Source organism: Oncorhynchus keta, chromosome 14 (assembly GCF_023373465.1).
Source record: "Oncorhynchus keta strain PuntledgeMale-10-30-2019 chromosome 14, Oket_V2, whole genome shotgun sequence".
NCBI lineage: Eukaryota > Metazoa > Chordata > Actinopteri > Salmoniformes > Salmonidae > Oncorhynchus > Oncorhynchus keta.
In genome coordinates this window covers 23004416-23026255 of record NC_068434.1, presented here as the reverse complement: position 1 = coordinate 23026255, position 21840 = coordinate 23004416, and the positions used below count along the sequence as shown (strand labels likewise).

Sequence of the window (21840 nt, the reverse complement as noted above, 5' to 3'; positions counted from 1 at the left end):
GCTGTGCTGTTGTTCAACAGCGCTGACTGACCTCAGTCCTGTGACAGCACAAGTAATACATAGGGCAAGAAGGAATGCAAGCTCTGAATCAAATCAAATCAAATGTATTTATATAGCCCTTTGTACATTAGCTGATATCTCAAAGTGCTGTACAGACCTGAAGACCTCAAAGGAGCCGTACATTACAATTATTTCTGTCAGCACTCTTTTCTCTGTCTACACATCCACAGGCTGGAAATCAGTTTTACTTAACTTACTGTGGGATAATGTATGACTATGACGTGATCATCTGTTGTCATAATAACCACTTCTACAACTTGAAGAGGTATTTATTTCTGATTTATCCTTATTAGTAGTGGTAGTAATAAAAAGTAGCAGGTTTTAATTAATTTGTTGCTATAAATTGAGTTTGACAAGGCATAAACAGGGGAACACTAGCAACTCTCTCATTTTCACTGGTTTGTTTAAACAAGACATGAGGGCCTATGGCCTATGGACATATTATCTAATTCATGAGCCCTGACCAGAAGCGCATGTAGAGGGGCACATGGTCAACATACACATGCATTCTACATTCAAATTATGTAAACAGCATCATACAATAATCCCAATACATGTTGAATTAGAGAAATATTGATTTAAATTACACAATAACTAGTTTACTAATGCATGACGGCCAGAAAAACAAGAGCAACCAACCCGACACCAAAAGGGCTCTGCTCTGTACTTTCAGCTATAGTTTTCAGATTTGTCAAAGTATTTCTTTTTTTAAAAATCTAGCAGTAACGTTAACAATTTTTAGGATCACCCAAAAGAAGAGGAACTCATCAGTTCCCTCTGATCACATACCACCATCTAGTGGTCAAAATCATAGCAAGGCTATATTGTCTACAGTGAAAACTGCATTAAGATGATTTTGCTCTTATTTTTTTTTTATGTGTTGATTTGTGACTGTCAAGTAAATTCATAATCGTAATTACAGCAAAGGCCCTCTGGAACGCAAACTACATTTATATTTTGTGACATCCCATAAGAACTACAATTTATCGCAAAACACCGTTACCATAGTAACCCTCTAACAAACTTTGTATTATGAGCAGGGAGTTAGCCAGATCGCTTTAAGTAATACCGGAATTACGAAAGGGTCGATAGCTTTTTGACGTGCCCCGGGGGCAACACTCGTTAGCCTTTTATTACGTGGAAATTGATGAGAAAACAAGGACGGACACATAATGACTAATAAAATGTTTCAAATTGGACCACCGGAGACGAGAACGACGCTTCCTGCCTACCATTGGTAACGTGCCTCAACACCTACATTGCTTGCTGTTTGGGGTTTTAGGCTGGGTTTCTGTACAGCACTTTGAAATATCAGCTGATGTACGAAGGGCTATATAAATACATTTGATTTGATTTGATTTGATGTCACATCACACTAAAGACAACATTGGGTAGCGTCTTTTGTAACAATATAGTCATAACTGTATGTGGTTGACAACATAATTATATGTACACTGAACAAAAATATAAAACGCAACATGCAACAATTTCATGATTGTACTGAGTTGCAGTTCATATAAGGAAATCAATCGATTGAATTCATTATGCCCTAATCTATGGATTTCACATGAATGGGAATACATATATGCATCTGTTGGTCACATATACATTATATACAGTGCCTTCGGAAAGTATTCAGACCCATTGACCTTTTCCACATGTTGGTACATTACAGCCTTATTCTAAAATGGATTACATCTACACATAATACCCCATAGTGACAAAGCACAAAACAGAAATACCTTATTTGCATAACTATTCAGACCCTTTGCTATGAGCCTCGAAATTGAGCTCAGGTGCATCCTGTTTCCATTGATCATCCTTGAGATGTTTCTACAACTTGATTGGAGTCCACCTGTGGTAAACTCAATTGATTGGACATGATTTGGAAAGGCATACACCTGTCTTTATAAGGTCCCACAGTTGACAGTACATGTCAGCAAAAACCAAGCCATGAGGTAAAAGGAATTGTCTGTAAAGTTTCCCAAGATAGGATTGTGTTGAGGTCAGTGGTGGAAAAAGTACCCAATTGTCATACTTGAGTAAAAGTAAAGATACCTTAATAGAAAACAACTCAAGCAAAAGTGAAAGTCATCCAGTAAAATACTACTTGAGTAAAAATGTAAAGGTATTTGGTTTTAAATATAATTAAGTATCAAAAGTAAAAGTATTAATAATTTCAAATTCCTTACATTATGCAAACCAGATGGCACAATTATTTTTTTAAATTTATTTACAGATAGCCAAGGGAACACTACAACACCCAGGCATTAAGTTACAAACAAAGCATTTGTGTTTAGTGAGTACACCAGATCAGAGGCAGTAGGGATGACCAGGGATGTTCCCTTGATAAGTGTGTGAATTGGATAATTGTCTTGTCAAAATGTAACGAGAACTTTTGGGTGTCAGGGAAAATGTACAGAGTAAAAAGTACATTACTTTCTTTAGGAATGTTATTAAGTAAAAGTTGGCAAAAATATAAATAGTAAAGTAACGTAAAGATACAGTACCCCCAAAGAACACTTAAGTAGTATTTTAAAGTATTTTTACTGAAGTACTTTACACAACTTGTCGAGGCACAGATCTGGGGAAGGGTACCAAAAAAATTCTGCAGCATTGAAGGTCCCCAAGAACACAGTGTCCTCCATCATTCTTAAACGGAAAAAGTTTGGAACCACCAAGACTTCCAACAGCTGGCTGCCCAGCCAAACTAAGCAATTGGTGGAGAAGGGCCCTGACCAAGAATCTGATGGTCACTCTGACAGAACTCCAGAGCTCCTCTGTGGAGATGGGAGAACCTTCCAGAATGACAACCATCTCTGCAGCACTCAACCAATCAGGCCTTTATGGTAGAGTGGCCAGACGGAAGCCACTCCTCAGTAAAAGGCACATGACAGCCCGCTTGGAGTTTTCCAAAAGGCACCTAAAGACTCTCAGACCATGAGAAACAAGATTCTTTGGTCTGATGAAACCAACATTGAACTCTTTGGCCTGAATGCCAAGTGTCAAGTCTGGAGGAAACCTGGCACCATCCCTACTGTGAAGCATGGTGGTGGAAGCATCATGCTGTGGGGATGTTATTCGGGGGCAGGGACTGGGAAACTAGTCAGGATTGAGGCAAAGATGAACTGAGCAAAGTACAGAAAGATCTTTGATGAAAACCTGCTCCAGAGCGTTCACCTTCCAACAGAACAACGACCCCAAGCACACAATGCAGGAGTGGCTTCGGGACAATTCTCTGAATGTCCTTGAGAGGCCGGACTTGAACTTGATCGAACATCTCTGGATAGACCTGAAAATTGCTGTGCGACGACACTCCCCATCCAACCTGACAGAGCTTGCGAGGATCTGCAGAGAAGCATGGGAGAAACTCCCCAAATACAGGTGTGCCAAGCTTGTAGCGTCATACCCAAGAAGACTCGAGGCTGTAATCGTTGCCAAAGGTTCTTCAACAAAGTACTGAGTAAAGGGTCTGAATACTTATGTAAATGTGATATTTCAGTTTAATTTTTAAAAATAAAGTAGCAAAAATGTCTAAAAACCTGTTTTTGCTTTGTCATTATGGGGTATTGTGTGTAGATTGATGAGGAAAATAAACAATTTAATACATTTTAAAATAAGGCTCTAAACTAACAAAATGTTGAAAAAGTCAAGGGTTCTGAATACTTTCCGAAGGCACTATATACGAAGTATGTGGATACCCCTTCAAATTCGTGGATTTGACTATTTCAGCCACACTCGTTGCTGACAGGTGTATAAAATCAAGCACACAGCCATGAAATCTCCATATACAAACATAGGCAGTAGAAAGGTCTTTATGAAGAGCTCAGTGACTTTCAATAAGGCATTGTCATAGGATGCATCTGGAGCTTCATGAAATGGGTTTCCATGGCAGAGCAGCCCCACACAAGCCTAAGATCATGCGCAATGCTAAGGGTTGGCTGGAGTGGTGGAAAGCTTGCCATCATTGGAATCGCGTTCTGTGGAGTGATGAATCACGCTGCATCTGGCAGTCCGATGGATGAATCTGGGTTTGGCGGTTGCCAGGAGAACGCTACCTGCCCCAATGCATAGCATAGTAAAGTTTGGTGGAGTTAAGCTTAACACTACAGCATAGAATGACATTCTAGACGATTCTGTGCTTCGAACTTTGCGGCAACAGTTTGGGGAAGGCCCTTTCCTGTTTTAGCATCACAAATGAGGTCGATACAGAAATGGTTTGTCGAAATCGGTTTGGAAGAACTTGACTGGCCTGCACAGAGTCCTGACCTCAACCCCATCGAACACCTTTGGAATGAATTGTAATGCAGACTGCAAGCCAGGCCTAATCCCACAACATCAGTGCCCGACCTCACTAATGCTCTAGTGGCTGAATGGAAGCAAGTCCCAGCAACAATGTTCCAACATCTAGTGAAAAGCCTTCCCAAAACAGTGGAGGGTGTTATAGCAGCACAGAGGGGACCAACTCCATATTAATGCCCATTATTTTGGAATGAGATGTTTGACGAGCAGGTGTCCATATACTTTTGGTCATGTAGTGTACCTTAAAAAAGGTAGGGGAATGGATCCGAAAATCAGTCAGTATCTGGTGTGACCACCATTTGCCTCATGCAGCTCGACACATCTCCTTTGCATAGAGTTGATTAGTCTGTTGATTGTGGCCTGTGGAATGTTGTCCCATTTCTCTTCCACGGCTGTGTGAAGTTGCTGGATATTGGTGGAAACTGGAACACGCTGTAATACATGGCGAGCCAGAGCATCCCAAACATGCTCAATGGGTGACATGTCTAGTGAGTATGCAGGCCATGGAAAAACTGGAACATTTTCAGCTTCCAGGACTTGTGTACAGATCCTTGCGACATGGGGCCATGCATTATCATGCTGAAACATGAGGTGATGGCTGCGGAAACATGAGGTGATGGCTGCGGATGAATGGCACGACAATGGGCCTCAGGATCTCGTCACGTTATCTCTGTGCATTCAAATTGCCATTGACAAAATGCAATTGTGTTCGTTGTCCTTAGCTTATGCCTGACCATACCATAACCCCACCGACACCATGGGGCACTCCGTTCAAAACGTTGACATCAGAAAACCGCTCACCCACACGACGCCATCTGCCCGGTACAGTTGAAACCGGGATTCATCCGTGAATAGCACACTTCTCCAGAGTGCGAGTGGCCATCGAAGGTGAGCATTTGCCCATTGAAGTTGGTTACGACACCAAATTGCAGTCAGGTCAAGACCCTGGTGAGGACTATGAGCATGCAGATGAGCTTCCCTGAGACGGTTACTGATAATTTGGGCAGATATTATTCAGTTGTGCAAACCCACAGTTTCATCAGCTGTCCGGGTGGCTGGTGTCAGATGCTCCCGCAGGTGACGAAGCCGGATGTGGAGGTACTGGGCTGGCGTGGTTACACGTGGCCTGCGGTTGTGAGGCCGGTAGGATGTACTGCATATTTTAGAGTGACCTTTGTTTTGTTCCCAGCACAAGGTGCACCTGTGTAATGAGCATACTGTTTAAATCAGCTTCTATATATGCCACACTTGTCAGGTGGATGGATTCTTTTGACAAAGGAGAAATTCTCATTAACAGGGATGTAAACAAATTTGTGCATAAAACCTGGGAGAAATAAGCTTTTTGTGCATATGGAACATTTCTGGGATCCTTTATTTCAGCTCATGAAACCTGGGATGAACACTCTACATGTTGCGTTTATATTTTTGTTCAGTATACATAACATTGACACATAACCTCCATCCAGTCTCTCTGGACTGGAGCTTCCAAATGTTAATGAGGGCAATGTGAAAGTAGAAGGATTTAATTTAGCTTTGACTCACAGGTACAAGGAAAAGTTGATGACCAAATGCCTGAAAGATACAAAGAACAAACATCATCTCTCAGGTGCTTTGGATGGCCGTCGTTGGCGTTTTCTAAATGTGGGACTTGATGACTTCAGAGATGGGTATCCTAGTGCTGGGACAGCGGCTCTCTCTCAGGCCCAGAGGGGCATGTCCCCTTCCATTTTTGGGATGCCAAGTCCTACATCTCTCTCTGATAAAACACAATGGAAACGCTTCTCGAAAGAGCAGGCTTGCTTCTCTAAGAAGAACCCTCAGCAGCAGGTACACCGGGAGCATGTGGCTACAGTGGAGCACAAACTCAAACAGCATCCTCTGGCTCTGTACCCACATTTAGAGCATGGCATGCCCCCAGAGGTGAGTGGCAGGTAGAGAAGACTAATCAGCGATGTAATCACATTGCAGATAAAAGTTACCTCTCAATCCTTTTTGCAATAAGGCATAAAGGGCTGGTTTCCCAGACACCGAATAAGCCTAGTCCTGGACTAAAATTCGATAAGGATGTTGAATGGAGATCCTCCATTGTAAAGGTTTCAGTCCAGGGTAAGGTTTAATCTGTGTGTGGTAAACCAGTCCCTAAAGTATACATCAGATGGCCCATGCACATACAATTCTGAATTACAGTAATCAACTCTTATGCTGTTCTTACAGGACTTTGTTTTGCTTACTTGTAACACAATATGTCCTACTGATTGTCTTTCATCCCGTAGTTGTTTGATCAGGTGATATGTGTCCTGGACCCAGATATGTGTGTGAACAGAGCTTCTGCAGTGACTTCACCAGAAAAAGAGGAGCAGGCAGACGACTGCACTGAGCCGTGGGAAACGATCATGCGGGAATCGGAGTCAGAGGAGGAAGTGCGAGAGGGACCACCTGTCAGTGCAATAATGTAAGTATATTTCTGGAGAAGTCTGTTTTGGGGCAAACTCTTAATTACTAGGGTATAAACTGTTCATCTAGTGGTATAACTACTGTTGTTAACCCTTTATTATTTGGCTGAAGGACGGACGATTTATGTGCAAAGAACCCTTACAAAGGGCTGCAAAGAAAGCAGAGCAGTGCCAAGGAAGACCAGATAGTAAACGTCAAACGACTGCGCTCCCCATCTCAAGACGAGGACATCAAGAAAGTCACTAAGCTTTTCTGTGACTGGGTCGCCTCATTGGTAAGCACAGCTAACAGAAACCGGCCATGGTGAGGAATACACACCCCAATTAAAGGTCAAGTAAAGATCAGAATGATGAATCATCATCATATTCTAAATGACCTTGTAGAAGCAGGAACAGATCATTTAGAATGATCTTAACATTTAACCTCCCTGGTAAATGAATGGTTGACTCTCGCAGGGAGGAGAGAAGAACAACCTGACTGAATCCACCCTACTGGGTCTGTTTGTCAGTGGGTATGAGAAGAAGCCGTCCCTGACCTTCCCTATCCAGGTGGTTGAGCCTAAGAACGTGCCAGAGGACCTACGTAACTCTGTGGAGGATCTGCGCAGAGCCCACACCTGTGAAGACCCCTTAAAGGACTCAGAACCATACAAGGTATTGAGTGTCTCAGCTTGAGGCCCACAGACCTCACAACACAGATGGATGAAAATGTATCAATTGCTTGTATAGTTCTTCACTTTCTAAACAGCATTACCCACAACTATGTCCACATCCTGCCTATGGAAAAAATATAAAATGCACATGTTCAACAGAGCAAACCAGGAACAAAAAGGCCCAAATATGGAGCATGGTACCTGGATACTAAAACATGGAAGAAAAGAGATGCTGATGAACCATTAAGAGACCCCAATGTCATCCCTGAGGACTTTGAGTTTCCTGCACAACCAAGTGAAATGGTGGGTCTTTGGTATAACTATTACGCTTGCCCTTGTTCTTTGTGTTTAAAAACGAGATAACTGTCTTTGACTATTAATCAGAATATCAATCCCCATTGACGGTTCAGGTAAAATTGTCTGATATGATTTGTCTTCTCAATAGGATGATGAACTGAAACAGATGCATGGGACTCAAGCGTTCAAGCAGTTCATCATCAGCAAAGGGCTGAGGGTGCCTAGGGTAAGACAACATTGCTTCACATTTTTACACAGGTCATGCTTCACAGCACAGGTGTTTGAATTTCAATTTCAGTTAATATATACAGTACCAGTCAAAGGTTTGGACACACCTATTCATTGCAGGATTTTTCTTTATTTTTTATTATTTTCTACATTGTAGAATAATAGTGAAGCCATCAACATTTCAGATTCTTCAAAGTAGTCACCCTTTGCCTTGATGACAGCTTTACACTCTTGGAATTCTCTCAACCAGCTTCATGAGGTAGTCGCCTGGAATGCATTCACTTAACAGGTGTTCCTTGTTAAAAAGTTAATTTGTGGAATTTATTTCCTTAATGCATTTGAGCCAATCAGTGTTGTGACAAGGTAGGGGTGGTATACAGAAGATACTCCTATTTGGTAAAAGACCCAAGTCCATGTAATGGCAAGAACAGCTCAAATAAGCAAAGAGAAATGACAGTCCATCATTACTTTAAGACATGAAGGTCATTCAACCCGGAACATTTCAAGAACTTTGATAGTTTCAGTGGTAAATACATTAAAGCACTATAATGAAATTGGCTCTCATGAGGACCGCCACAGGAAAGGAAGACCCAGAGATACCTCTCCTGGAGAGGATAAGTTCATTAGAGTTAACTGCATTTTAGATTGCAGCTCAAATAAATGCTTCAGAGTTCAAGTAACATACACATCTCAACATCAACTGTTCAAAGGAGACTGCGTGAATCAGGCCTTCATGGTTGAATTGCTGCAAAGAAACCACTACTAAAAGGACACCAATAAGAAGAGACTTGCTTGGGCCAAGAAACACGAGCAATGGACATTAGACCTGTGGAAATCTGTCCTTTGGTCTGATGAGTCCAAATTTGAGATTTTTGGTACCAACTACCATGTCTTTGTGAGACAGAGTAGGTGAACGTATTGTCTGCATGTGTGGTTCCCACCGTGAAGCATGGAGAAGGTGTGATGGTGCTTTGCTGGTGACACTGATTTAGAATTCAAGGCACACTTAACCAGCATGGCTACCACAGCATTCTGCGGCGATACGCCATCCCATCTGGTTTGCGCTTAGTGGGACTATCATTTGTTTTTCAACAGGACAATGACCCAACAACTCCAGGCTGTGTAAGGGCTATTTGACCAAGGAGGAGAGTGATGGAGTGCTGCAACAGATGACCCGGCCTCCACAATCACCCGACTTGAGATGGTTTGGGATGAGTTGGACCGCCGAGTGAAGGAAAAGCAGCCAACAAGTGCTCAGCATATGTGGGAACTCCTTCAAGACGGTTGGAAACGCATTACAGGTGTAGCTGGTTGAGAGAATGCCAAGTGTGCAAAGCTGTCATCAAGCCAAAGGGTGGCTACTTTGAAGAATCTAAAATATATGTTGATTCGTTCAACAGTTTTTTTGGTGACTACAGGATTCCATGTGTTATTTTATAGTTTTGATGTCTTCACAATGACTTTTCAATGTAGAAAATAGTAAAAAATAAAGAACAACTAGTAGGTGTAGGGGTCCAAACTTTTGACTGGTACTGTAAATATTTTATCTGAAATTGGTTGGCTTTTAAACTTGGGTTTCTTTTCAGTTTCTGAGTACTCTCTTTGAAGAAGAGGAGGGAGACAACCGATCAAAGCCAGATGGAGCAGGCTCTGCTTCAACACGGAAGGGGACAGTGGTACTTTAGGCAGGTTTCAATAGGCAATATGTTGGGCAGTTACACAGTAGTATACTCAATTTGTCAACACAAACTGACATAAAACATTTGACGCTACGCTGCTACAAAGGTTCTCCTAATTTTTCATGAGTTTCCAAATCACTGACTGGCTGCATGTACATCAAAGATCATCCCCAGTTCCCTTGACTAATGACATCTTTCATGAATAACAAGAATATCCTGCTAGCCTGTTGTTTATCCTCCTGTCATCATATTTGGTGACAATCCTCTATATTTGGTGTCATCATTGCCATGTTGATAGTAACATGCCATGGACAAATTGTATTCATAATAAAAGACAATTCACCATAATGATCATAGTGCCTTTACTTTTAAATACAAGTTTATTTTTGTTACACAAGTACACATTCACTCAGAGCCTTGATTGTTCTAAAGCTTCCTTTTGTCTTTGACATTTCTCATCCTCTTCTCCTGACCCTTTATCATAGAGGACATTTCTGAAGAAAAAAAATGGAAAAAAATTACTTAAAATGCATTTTAGTTTCTTCACAGAAACGGTGTTTTCAAGATAAACTGTATTGTCCCAAAGGTGGCAGTTATTTTATCGGACATAATATATAATAATATATGCCATTTAGCAGACGCTTTTATCCAAAGCGACTTACAGTCATGTGTGCATACATTCTACGTATGGGTGGTCCCGGGGATCGAACCCACTACCCTGGTGTTACAAGCGCCATGCTCTACCAACTGAGCCACAGAAGGACCACATAAACAGCAATGGAATTTTTCTGGATTAATCAGGAATTTCTGTTTTCATGAACTTGACCTATCACCAAACCAATATAATCATTGTCCTGATTCTCTGTGTCCTGATGACATTCCTATCAAACAATTTGGTCTGGTACGTGAGGCAGGGAGGGGCAGACATAACTAAGATGTCTGGATTCTCACAAATGTTACATTTGGACAACATTGGGCAAATTCAAAACTCCTAATACAGATTCAGATCTTCAGCACTGATGTCAGTCACTAACCACTGTGCTGCACAGCAGTCAGATGAACCAAATAAACTCTGTTCAACAAACCTTGGTTCTTCATCTGCAAGTCCTCCACTATGTTTTGGAGGCTGTCCAGTTTTCCTTGCAAGTGCTTGCATGTGTGTCCTGTAAACTCAGCCTGCGGATATGCCACTGGACAAACATTTCAAGTGAAACCACAAGTTACTCACTCAGAAATCATCAAATTAGAGTTCTGAAATACAAACATTATTATGATGCCATACTGTAAAGTAACCAAGGTTCTCCAAGGCCATTTCATTGGGGACATTGTCTCCCGCATTGGTTACACACCTGAGTTTTAATAATGCTGAAGGCATTGGGACTTACAGGTGTGTGCGTCTGTGAGAGGGCTTTCTGCCTGAGGCCTGCTCTGTGGTGGAGGTGTGGGGTTGTGGTCAGAGGTCAGAAGTGAGTGTACAGGGGATCTGCGGCCCAGTGCCATGGCTCGAGGGGACGATGTGCAGGAAGGCAGAGATGCAGCAAAAGAGAAGTCATGGCCTGTAGAAATAGCAAACAATGTCTCAAGTGGTGGAATGGTTAAGTGCTTAAAAACTGTATACCTTGATCATAACATGTTTGAAGGGGGACCACAGGGATGATAATGGGTCTAGTAGAGTTATATGGAAGGTGAAATTAGGAAAATAAAGCACATGATCGGTTGAGTGTGTTAAAATGGTTGATTGTACGAACAGAGAAACTCACTGGCGCTTGAGAAGGTGCTGTTTAAATTCCGCTCATCCAGATCAGTTGTTCTAAGGAGGCGAGCCACACCACTGCACATATTGCATACACAAACATGCATTAGAACGAAGCCACAGGCAGACACTGCACATTCATGTGGCCTGAAGATTAGTGAAGCAAATATACAGAGGTAGGGAACGGTTGCCAACAGCCATGCTCAGGCAGTCAGAAACAAGAGGTTCAAGGATACATGCTCTTACCTGCTGTTGGTCTCTTTTATCGTTTTGGCATTGCTTGTAACATTTTTGGTCACTTCGTTGCTGTAAGAGACATTTTTATTGCATGAAATTTGAATTAATGAAGCTCCACATGATTGTAGTTGATGGGTTGATTGAGAACCAAAGCGAACACAAGCTCTGCATACATTGAGAAACATGTCACATGGCTGTGAAATATTTGTGAAATAAACCACTGTGGTTTCAGAAACATAGTGAATGACGCACAACAACAACAAAAATGTGTGGGAGGAAAAAACTAGAGCATCGTGATCTTTAACGTCACACTCAGAGACTTACAGTGTGGTCCTGTGATCTCTCTCTGGAACAGAGCTCCTTCTGAGGGTGCTTTTGTTGGTGTGTGGTCCAGGATTTTCAGAAATCACACCTCGTAGCTCTTTGACTAGGGACCGCAGCTCCATGGTGGGGCTTTCCAGCAGCTGCTGGGGTTTCAACTGTAAGAGGGGTGAAGAGATGCTGAGTAAAATACCATTATGGGTTACACTATATTCAACACAGAAATCTATTGTTGACCATCTTCCATGCTTTCAGTAAATTGGCTTAGATCCGACTGTTCTGGAGTCAAGTCAAACGGTTGATGAACGAGTTGTCATGCTGCCACAGGAATGCAATCAGGGTGTGTTTTTAATTTTGGGCGAGTCAGATGTGCTGAGCTTGTATCTTTCTTTTCCACCACTGAAAAAACAGCAACAAAGCCAGGCCCTGGAAGGATTGGGGCCACAAGTTTCTGTATTGATCTACCTCTAGCAGGCACTTTGAGCCGTACTGGCTGGAGGGCAGAGCAATCAGGGCTGTTGGGCTGGAGAGGGAAGCACGCTGAGCATTCCCTGTGGCTCGCAGGTTTTGGCCCTGCAGCTCATGCAGAAAAGAGACAGCACTTGAAAAAGCATATATACAGCATAGAAGGCTATAGACAGTTTAGAGGAGAAAGGATATTCAGAGTACAATGCAAATCAAACAACAAAACAGCATATGCATTAGACCTCTATAGAGGCAGATGGATACCCATCCTAGTGTGCTGTACCGTCACATCCAGAGCATGCTGCAGCTTCAGCCGTACAAACTCCTGCTCTTGCAATTGGATGAAGTCTTGACAGTGGACAAAGCTCTCGGACATCTGAAGAACATCGTAGGTGTAAGTGGGGGTCAGTCAGAGCGAGACGTATATTTCATACTGTGTGATAAAGTGAGTAAATACAAGGTAGTGCCACACCACCTTGTGTAGGGCCGTCTCCAGTTTGGCCACTTTCTCCCTGAGCCGTCTCTCCAGGGAGCGGACGGTCTCCACCTCCGCTGCCACCTGCCTCTTCTCCTCAGTGACTGAAGCCAGCAGCTGGATCTGACGCTGACTCTCTTGACTCTGGTAACGCTTCTCCTGGGAAGGGAAAGACCATATTGAAGGCATATTATTATACATTTAAGTGAACACCAGAATATATTGCGGTTTTAAATCCCTACTTAAGGACACAGGGCTTTTATCTATGTGGAAGCAAGGGCATGTGTAATTACGATAGACACGATGTGGAGCACTAAAAGTAGACATTGAGGTGTTGCTACCTCGGTCAGTTTGTCCATGGTCTCCTCCAGGAGCTGGATTCGGCCATGGAGAGTGTCAATCTGTTCCCGCTTGGCTGTTATCTGCTTCTGCATCCCCATGGCAACCTTCAGGCCTGGACAGAGAAAGAGGAGACAGACCTTGATTGACTCGATCCTCTCTGCCCTATCTACTCTCATCTCTTTCTGTCGATTCAATGGAGGAAGAAATGAATCAACTAAATCCAAGGTGAAGTGTCACAATGAGTGACACAGAGCATGAAAGATAACAGAATGGCCTGCACACTGAATAAGCTCCCAATTACCACATTTATCGACCACGTTTCGATCCAACACGGATCTTCGTCATGTCAAAAGAGCATCCATTTTTTTTGTGTGGTGTGGGGGGGGTACAAAAATTGTCCAGATTCAGTCCTCTCTCATCTAAAAAGTCATGCATAAACACATACTGTAGACTTCCCATAACCATATAAACACAGATCTCCGCTATAATATAATGTTCTCAGTGATGTGCAGTGCTGACCGTGTCCGTCCGCTCCCCCCAGGGTCCTCAGGGTGCTCCTGGCCTGGTCCAGCTGAGCCCGGGTGGTCTTCAGCTGGGCCTTCAGACCCACCACCACACCCTCCTGCTCTTCACTCTTACTGCTGTGGAGCCTCTTCAACTCCTCATGCTCCTCTGGGGGACAGAAAGACAGTCAACAAGAAAAACAGACGCTACATGCTGTACTGGTTTTCCAACACAGTCTAGCAACATGATCATTGTTCTTGCCGTTTGCCACTGAAGACCTGTATTTTCCCCTAAAGACTGGAGAAATGGAGGCCGTTAAATCAAATCACTGAAAGGTCTTTATTATTGAAGAATGAATAAAGATCAGAATTCATACAAAAACGTTAGCAGATAAGTGATTGAATGAACAGAGTCGATGCATCATTTTATCTGTGAGGGGAATACTCTCATATGAAAGCCATCTAAATTCAGCAAAAAAAGAAACATCCTCTCACTGTCAACCTCATTTACTTTCAGAAAACTTAAAATGTGTAAATATGTGTATGAACATAACAAGATTCAACAACTGAGACAAACTGAACAAGTTCAACAGACATGTGACTAACAGAAATGGAATAATGTGTCCCTGAACAAAGGGGGGGATCAAAATCAAAAGTAACAGTCAGTATCTGGTGTGGCCTCCAGTTGCTTTAAGTATTGCAGTGCATCTCCTCCTCATGGACAGCACCAGATTTGCCAGTTCTTGCTGTGAGATGTTACCCCACTCTTCCACCAAAGGCACCTGCAAGTTCCCGGACATTTCTGGGGGGAATGGCCCTAGTCCTCACCCTCTGATCCAACAGGTCCCAGACGTGCTCAATGGGATTTAGATCCGGGCTCGTCGCTGGTCATGGCAGAACACTGACATTCCTGTCTTGCAGGAAATCACGCACAGAATGAGCAGTGTGGCTGGTGGCATTGTCATGCTTGAGGGTCATGTCAGGACGAGCCTGCAGGAAGGGTACCACATGAGGGAGGATAATGTCTTCCCTATAACTCACAGCGTTGAGATTGCCTGCAATGACAACAAGCTCAGTCCGATGATGCTGTGACACACTGCCCCAGACCATGATGGACTCTCCACCTCCAAATCAATCCCGCCCCAGAATACAGGCCTCGGTATAACGCTCATTCCTTCAACGATAAACACGAATCCGACCATGACCCCTGGTGAGACAAAACCTCGACTCATTAGTGAAGAGCACTTTTTGCCAGTCCTGTCTTGTCCAGCGACGGTGGGTTCGTACCCATAGGCGACTTTGTTGCCGGTGATGTCTGGTGAGGACCTGCCTTACAACAGGCCTATAAGCCCTCAGTCCAGCCTCTCTCAGCCTATTGTGGACAGTCTGAGCACTGATGGAGGGATTATGCGTTCCTAGTGTAACTCAGGCACTTGATGTTGCCATCCTGTACCTGTCCTGCAGGTGTGATGTTCGGATGTACCGATCCTGTGCAGGTGTTGTTACACGTGGTCTGACACTGCGAGGACGATCAGCTGTCCGTCCTGTAGCGCTGTCTTAGGCGTCTCACTATTCGGACATTGCAATTTATTGCCCTGGCCAGATCTGCAGTCCTCATGCCTCCTTGCAGCATGCCTAAGGCACATTCACGCAGATGAGCAAGGACCCTGGGCATCTTTCTTTTGGTGTTTTTCAGATTCAGTAAAAAGGCCTCTTTAGTGTCCTAAGTTTTCATAACTGTGACCTGAATTGCCTACCGTCTGTAAGCTGTTTGTGTCTTAACGACCATTCCACAGGTGCATGTTAATTGTTTATGGTTCATTGAAAAAGCATGGGAAATGGTGTTTAAACCCTTCACAATGAAGATCTGTGAAGTTGTGATTTGAATTTTTGCTAATTATCTTTGAAAGACAGGGTCCTGAAAAAGGGACATTTCTTTTTTAACTGAGTTTATGACAGCCAGTGTACCTGTGAGGCAGACCAGTTGCATGCGTTGCACCTCTAGCTCAGCGGTAAGCTGCTGTTTCTCCAGCGTCAGCTCCTTGACACAGCAGCTCTGTTTGGACAGACCAGCCTGCTGTACTCGCCTCTCCTGCTCCAGCACCGCCAAACACTCCTCACGCTGCTCTAAGCATGTCTGTAAAGGGAGGGACTCAAGCAGGGTTGGAACAGTATATAGTAGGATACCTTTGAAAACACACCCAAAAAGAAAAATATGGAGTATTATACAATCCAAGACAATGAATAAGAGTCTGAGTACTCCCCTTAGCTGCCTGAATGACCTCAAAATCTGGTCTTGATTTAGAAGCATGCCAAGTTTCCCAACCGAGGGGTAGGAGACAACCAACCTTGAAACTAAAGTATATGATCAAAACTAACTAACTAGCCAACTAACTAACCCTTAACTGTTGGATCTCCAGCTTGTGCTCATTGAGCTGGTTGCTGAGGCGGCTCTTCTCATTGTGCAGGGAGTCAATGCTACGTCCATGCTGCACCGTCATCTGGGTGGTGCTCTCCATCTGCAGCCGCAGCAGGTCCACCATCTTCTCCCGGTCCTCCAGCTTGAGTCTCAGCACCTCAGTCTCTGCCCTGAGGGCCTGGCAGATGCCCTGGGCTTCCTCCAGCCTGGCCCATCCCTGCTGCGCCTCCTGCTGCCTCAGCTGCAGCTCCCTGTCCCTCTCCTCCAGCAGTGCCTGGACCTTCTTCAGCTCCTCGTCCCGGTCACCCAACAGGGCTTGCAGCCGCAGCTCCTCGTCCCTGGCCTTGTACAGCTGGTCTGCGGTCAATTCCAGCTCCCGTCGCACCACAGCCAGCTCCTTCTGCTGCTCCCGCTGATGCTTCTCGCCCAACAACTGGCAGAGGAGACAAAAAATAATGAGTGTTTGGCAACTAAAGGCTTGGTGTCATCTTCCATTTAAAAAAAAAAATTATGCTTGGTCTGCTCCTTCTCCAGGGCCAGCTGCTCACGGGCCTGCCGCAGCTCTGACTGACCCCACACACATAATACACTACTTACTGACTCTTATTCAAACATCTCTGTTTGATTTCATGGGTTTTAATTATTTTTTTTTTTTTTATGTTTAAAACATATCAAAGCCAGATTCATATTTATATATCAAACACAATGATAGACAGACTGAGCTTCTGGAATCAAAGAATGTGCAATGTTAAGATCGTGTATCTCTTTCTACAGCAGCAGGGAGCTAAGGACGTGCAGTATCCTTGCTGTTTGTGTCTGAGGCTGGGCTGTATTACCGTGAGCTGGCAGAGCCGAGAGTCCAGCTCCTCTGTCTGCTGGAGGGATCTGTCTCTCCCTCTCTGGGCCTCCCCTGCCTGAGACTGGGCCTCGGCCAGCAGCATCTCCAGGGCACCCACCTGGTACACAACATCATGACAACCAAAAGCATCAGAACCTTCACATAGAATATTACAATGTCTCCCTCCTAAACCTTTGTTTGAAAAGACTACGGCCACTCTATTATTCTACATCACAACCGGCATGTGTGTGTTAGCTGTAACCTTGTCTTCATGGCCCTGCTGGGTGTCCAGTAGTTCGGAGCGCAGGACGGAGAGAGCTGACTCCAAGTCATTGACCTGACACTGGTGCACGGAAGCCTGGCTTTCACCTTGTTTTCTGGTGAAAGGAAATAATGCATTAATTTGGACACTTTCTGAAAGATTTGACAGGTGTCTTACAACTGAATGAAAAGATGAGTGACTTTATACATTTATATACAGTTTTTGTATTTTACCCAGTTTTTCTCCCCAATTTCAATCTTGTCTCATCGCTGCAGAAGTGAAGGTTGGGTCATGCGTCCTCTGAAACATGACCTGCCAAACCGCGCTTCTTAACACCTGATTATCCCGGAAGCCAGCTGCACCAATACGTCGGAGGAAACACTGTTCAACTGACGACTGCTGTCAGCCTGCAGGCACCCAGCCCACCACAGGGAGTCGCAAGACTACGATAAAGCCCCCAGGCCAAACCCTCCCCTAACCCGGACGGCACTGGTCCAATTGGGTGCCTCCCTATGGGACTCACGGTCACAGCCGGTTGTGACAGAGACTGGGATCGAACCCGGGTCTGTAGTGACGCCTCAAGCGATGCAGTGCCTTCGACCGCTGCGCCGCTCGAAAGGCCCGGAAATAGAGCTCTTTGAATTTAATTAAACTCAGGAAATATGTAGATATAGTATTGCTAATTAATTCATGTCTCTCACTGTAACAACTCCACCTGGACATGCAAGCTGGAGGCTCTGCCTCTGGAGCTGCTCAATTCCTCAGTCAATATCGCCAACTCCTGGTCATGGCTGGTAGTGAGCTGCTTCATTCTGGACAAGAGTAAAGCAACTCAAGCAAGGCAACTTTACATGTCACCTCTAGGAACCTGCCTCGAACATACATGCGGTTTTAGGGTTACAACAAATTCTATACCAGACAGTCGTACATGCAGGTAATGTGTGGGCTATCAGATTAGTGAATGACTGTAATCCCAAGTCACTGAGACAAGAATTGTGGAAAGTTAATGAAAATGTACCTTTCCCTTTGCTCATTCAACATGATCTCTGCTTTCTCTTGGCATTTCTGTTCTTGAGTCTCCATCTGCTCCTTCAGCTGGCACAATGAGTTAGGAATGGAAAATACAATGTCAAGAACAACATTTCAAACCCTTGATAAAAGTGTTGTGTGAAATAAAACAAAACACACTGTCTTACCAGCAGAAGGCTTTCTCTCAGACTGTGATTTGCATGCTCCAAGTCGTGTAATACTTTCTCCACTGCAACACCCAGTGCGTCCTGGCTAGTGTACAAATTGTTTCCACAACGTTTTTCGTAAGCCAACAGCGTGGAGTACACCTCCTGTAGTGTCCGTTCCCTTGACTCTGTTCTCCTGCTCTGTGACTTTGCTTCATCCTCAGCCTCCAGTAGCCTCTGGTCCCCGGTCTGTTTAGCGGCTTGCAGCTCCCTGATCATTGCTTGCATTTTCCCCATTACATCTGCCTGCTTTCTGCTCTCTTTCATTCTGAGGGACAAAACAATTAACACTTACTGGTTGAATTAACATTGTTTCCATGTAATTTCAATTAAATTAGGTGGAACCAACGTGAAATAGATGTTGAATTGACGTCTGTGCCCAGTGGGCATTGAAGGGACTGTAAAACATGTCCTATACTCCCATTGCAAAACACCTGTATGCATTCAAAGGTATACAGTACAAATGGCCTACAGTGCAACAGTTTCAGCTTCAATTACCTTAGATCAGTCAGGGCATCTTTCTCAATCTGGAACTCCTGCAATTTTGTCTGCAGCTTGATGATGGACTGACGGAAGTAGAACTTCTGCTGTTCATGAAGCTCATGTGTCTGAAAAAGTATTAGCAAAGGTTGCAATCAATGGCACGTGGCAAAGAACTGCATGGATTTTGATATTAGAATCATTGAGTTCAAGAGGCCTTCCACAATAATATATAACTCTCACCAGGAAAGAAGAAAGAAATAGGACTGACTCTCACACTAACCTCACTCAGCTGCTTTTGGAGCTCCGACACCTGTTGAGAGTAGTCCCCTATTGCATTTTCCAAAACATCTTTCCCAGGGAAAGTTAGGCCACTTCTGACCAGCTCCAGGCCATATGTAAGAGGCTGGACCACAGACAGCACTTCTGAGTTCTCCTCCGATGAACCATCTGTAAAATAAAAATATAAAGCAGCAATAAGGAACACTTATCACAGCAAACTACTACAGGTAGTTTCATAATTCAAAATAGACTAGTGACATATTTGGTTGTGACAATAGCTCCGATGTGTAACTGTATAGCTAGGTACTGGCTATATTTTTCTTCATGACACAAGAAAACCACATACTCACCCATAAAGATGGGAAAGTAATTCATTTGTGAAGGTGAGCTGCTGGGACATGTGCGTCCCATTTTCTCTATGGTCATTTTAGTTGCATGTTCCACTTCTTCTTGCAGCATTTGAGTCTCCTTGGTTCGTCTGTCAAGCTCCTCACTGTAAAGAAAGAACGTAACAAACTTGCTTCCAAAATGGATGATGGTTCATGGTGCAAAAGGCAGACAATCTGTTTTCAAATACAGGTAGCTAGTGTTATGAAAAAGGATGTGGGGAGTTAGCTAACTAGAGTAATTTAAAGAAAAGGGCAAAATTACCTCAACTCATCCAGATTGTTGTACCTTCTAGGGACAGTGCTGGTGTCATTTGTACCTGTAAGGTAGAGGTAGCTTGCTAAATTAGAAAGCCAAAGAGGGATTGCTCAGTGCTGCCACTGATGCCAGGAATCAGCACAGCGATGTGATAAGACCGGGAACTTTGCTAGAAGGTTAGTAGTTAGCAATGTTATACACTATATATACACACAAAAGTATGTAGACACCCCTTCAAATTAGTGGATTTAGCAATTTCAGCCGCACTCGTTGCTGACACGTGCATAAAGTTGAGCACTCAGCCATGGAATCTCCATAGTAAACATTGGCAGTAGAATGGCCTAATTGAAGAGCTCAATGACTTTCAACGTGGTGCCGTCTTAGGATGCCACCTTTCCAAACAAGTCAGTTCGTCAAATTTCTGCCCTGGTCAACTGTAAGTTCTATTATTGGGAAGTGGAAATGTCTAACGGCTCACCCGCGAAATGGTAGGCCACACAAGCTGACAGAATGGGCCCGCCGAGTGCTGAAGAGCGTATAAATCGTCTGTCCTCGGTTGCAACACTCAGTAAAGAGTTCCAAACTGCCTCTGGAAGCCATGTCAGCACAATAACTGTTCGTCTGGAGCTTCATGAAATGGGTTTACATGGCCGAGCAGCCGCACACAAGCCTAAGATCACCATGTACAAATTCCAAGCGTTGGCTGGAGTGGTGTAAAGCTCACCACCATTGGACTCTGGAGCAGTGGAAACACATTCTCTGGAGTGATGAATCACGCTTCTGTTAAGGGAATTTTTTTATCAATGATGACTAATTATGTATACATTTCAATCAGGACTGACTAATTCAAATGCTATTATGTTACTGTACATGTATGAATTTTCTCTCTTGCTCCCAGTATTGAATATAATGTAGTCAAGAGTTTAGAACAATGACGGTCTGTTCCTTGGTACAAATGAATGAACTATCTCCAGATGGCAGGGACGGACTATCTCCAGACTGTCTAGAATGCTTATCTACACTGACTGACCTTGGCTCTAGGTGAGGAGGGAAGGCTTGAGATCTATAGAGCCTTTCTACCAGTGTCAAGAAGAGACGGAACATTTAGAAAACGCTGACGTCATTTTCAGTTTATAACCTGTGGTAAAATGTGTATGAACTCAGTACTCTCTTGATTAAAGGCTGTTACTTGACTTTAAGACCGGGACTCTGTCCATTCCTATAAAATAAGGGTCATACAAATCCTTATGCATTGACAGAGTGTTTAATTTTGATTGGGAATTAAAACAGAGGAATTAAATTCCTTCAACAGCTTCACCATCTGGCAGTCTGACAGACTAATCTGGGTTTGGCAGATGCAAGAACACTACCTGCCACAATGCAATAGTGCCAACTGTAAAGTTTGGTGGCTGTTTTTCATGGTTCGGCTTAGTTCCAGTGAAGGGACATTTTAATGTTACAGCATACAATGAGATTCTAGACGATCCTGTGCTTCCAACTTTGTGGCAACAGTTTGGGGAAACCCTTTCCTGTTTCAGCATGACATTGCCCCCATGCACAAAGCAAGGTCCATACAGAAATGGTTTGTTGAGATTGGGGAGCGGCCAACTCCATATTAATGCCCATGATTTTGGAATGAGATGTTCGACAAGCAGGTGTCGACATACTTATGTAGTGTAGCTAGCTAACGTTAGTCAGGTTAATGTACTTACTTGTTGTTGGAATCTCGTGCAATAAACCATCAAACAATTCAGAGGATTTGTAAATAGATAAATTACTATCTTTGGATATGGAATTTTGAAATCCAGATGACATTATCAGTTGGTTAGCTAGCTAGCCGTATGGGATAACATGTGGAAATCAACCAGCGCCTGCAAACAACAAGAAGTAGCGAAGCTTCATCGCCATGGA

The 21840-nt window shown here is 43.7% G+C and overlaps 2 protein-coding genes across 5 annotated transcripts; one reads left to right on the top strand and one right to left on the bottom strand.

Annotated features, from left to right (window-relative positions):
• The first annotated feature begins 1037 nt into the window (after positions 1-1037).
• zgc:158260 (uncharacterized protein LOC571389 homolog) lies at positions 1038-10020 on the top strand. Its single transcript, XM_035785118.2, has 8 exons — positions 1038-1297; positions 5907-6282; positions 6636-6814; positions 6928-7090; positions 7272-7469; positions 7628-7771; positions 7914-7991; positions 9580-10020. The coding sequence occupies exons 1-8, from the start codon at positions 1233-1235 to the stop codon at positions 9676-9678; spliced, it is 1302 nt and encodes a 433-aa protein (XP_035641011.1). The 5' UTR covers positions 1038-1232; the 3' UTR covers positions 9679-10020.
• LOC118392997 (coiled-coil domain-containing protein 158-like) lies at positions 10018-21838 on the bottom strand. Of its 4 annotated transcripts, XM_035785115.2 has the most exons (23): positions 21642-21838; positions 19936-19990; positions 19635-19777; positions 19286-19452; positions 19021-19130; positions 18484-18790; positions 18306-18382; positions 17989-18099; positions 17288-17402; positions 17024-17143; positions 16168-16620; positions 15737-15905; positions 13785-13937; positions 13265-13377; positions 12924-13082; positions 12732-12824; positions 12449-12556; positions 11987-12141; positions 11672-11731; positions 11433-11503; positions 11058-11228; positions 10758-10862; positions 10018-10166 (listed from the first exon to the last, which is right to left on the bottom strand). In XM_035785115.2, exons 1-23 carry the CDS (start codon positions 21742-21744, stop codon positions 10099-10101), a joined length of 3186 nt encoding a protein of 1061 aa, XP_035641008.1. In that variant the 5' UTR covers positions 21745-21838; the 3' UTR covers positions 10018-10098. The 4 variants fall into 4 exon arrangements, with proteins under 4 accessions (XP_035641008.1, XP_035641009.1, XP_052317300.1 ...); XM_035785116.2 differs by lacking the exon at positions 12449-12556; XM_052461340.1 differs by lacking the exon at positions 17989-18099.
• Between the last annotated feature and the right edge of the window lie 2 nt (positions 21839-21840).

Coding starts and splice junctions, on each gene's coding strand:
- zgc:158260 (XM_035785118.2), top strand. CDS start 1,233: ATGACTAATAAAATGTTTCAAATTGGACCACCGGAGACGAGAACGACG. Junction 6,815..6,927: donor CCACCTGTCAGTGCAATAAT/GTAAGTATATTT, acceptor ATTTGGCTGAAG/GACGGACGATTTATGTGCAA. Junction 7,772..7,913: donor CTGCACAACCAAGTGAAATG/GTGGGTCTTTGG, acceptor TCTTCTCAATAG/GATGATGAACTGAAACAGAT.
- LOC118392997 (XM_035785115.2), bottom strand. CDS start 21,744: ATGTCATCTGGATTTCAAAATTCCATATCCAAAGATAGTAATTTATCT. Junction 18,791..19,020: donor GATGCCCTGACTGATCTAAG/GTAATTGAAGCT, acceptor TTTGTCCCTCAG/AATGAAAGAGAGCAGAAAGC. Junction 11,229..11,432: donor CAGCACCTTCTCAAGCGCCA/GTGAGTTTCTCT, acceptor CTATTTCTACAG/GCCATGACTTCTCTTTTGCT.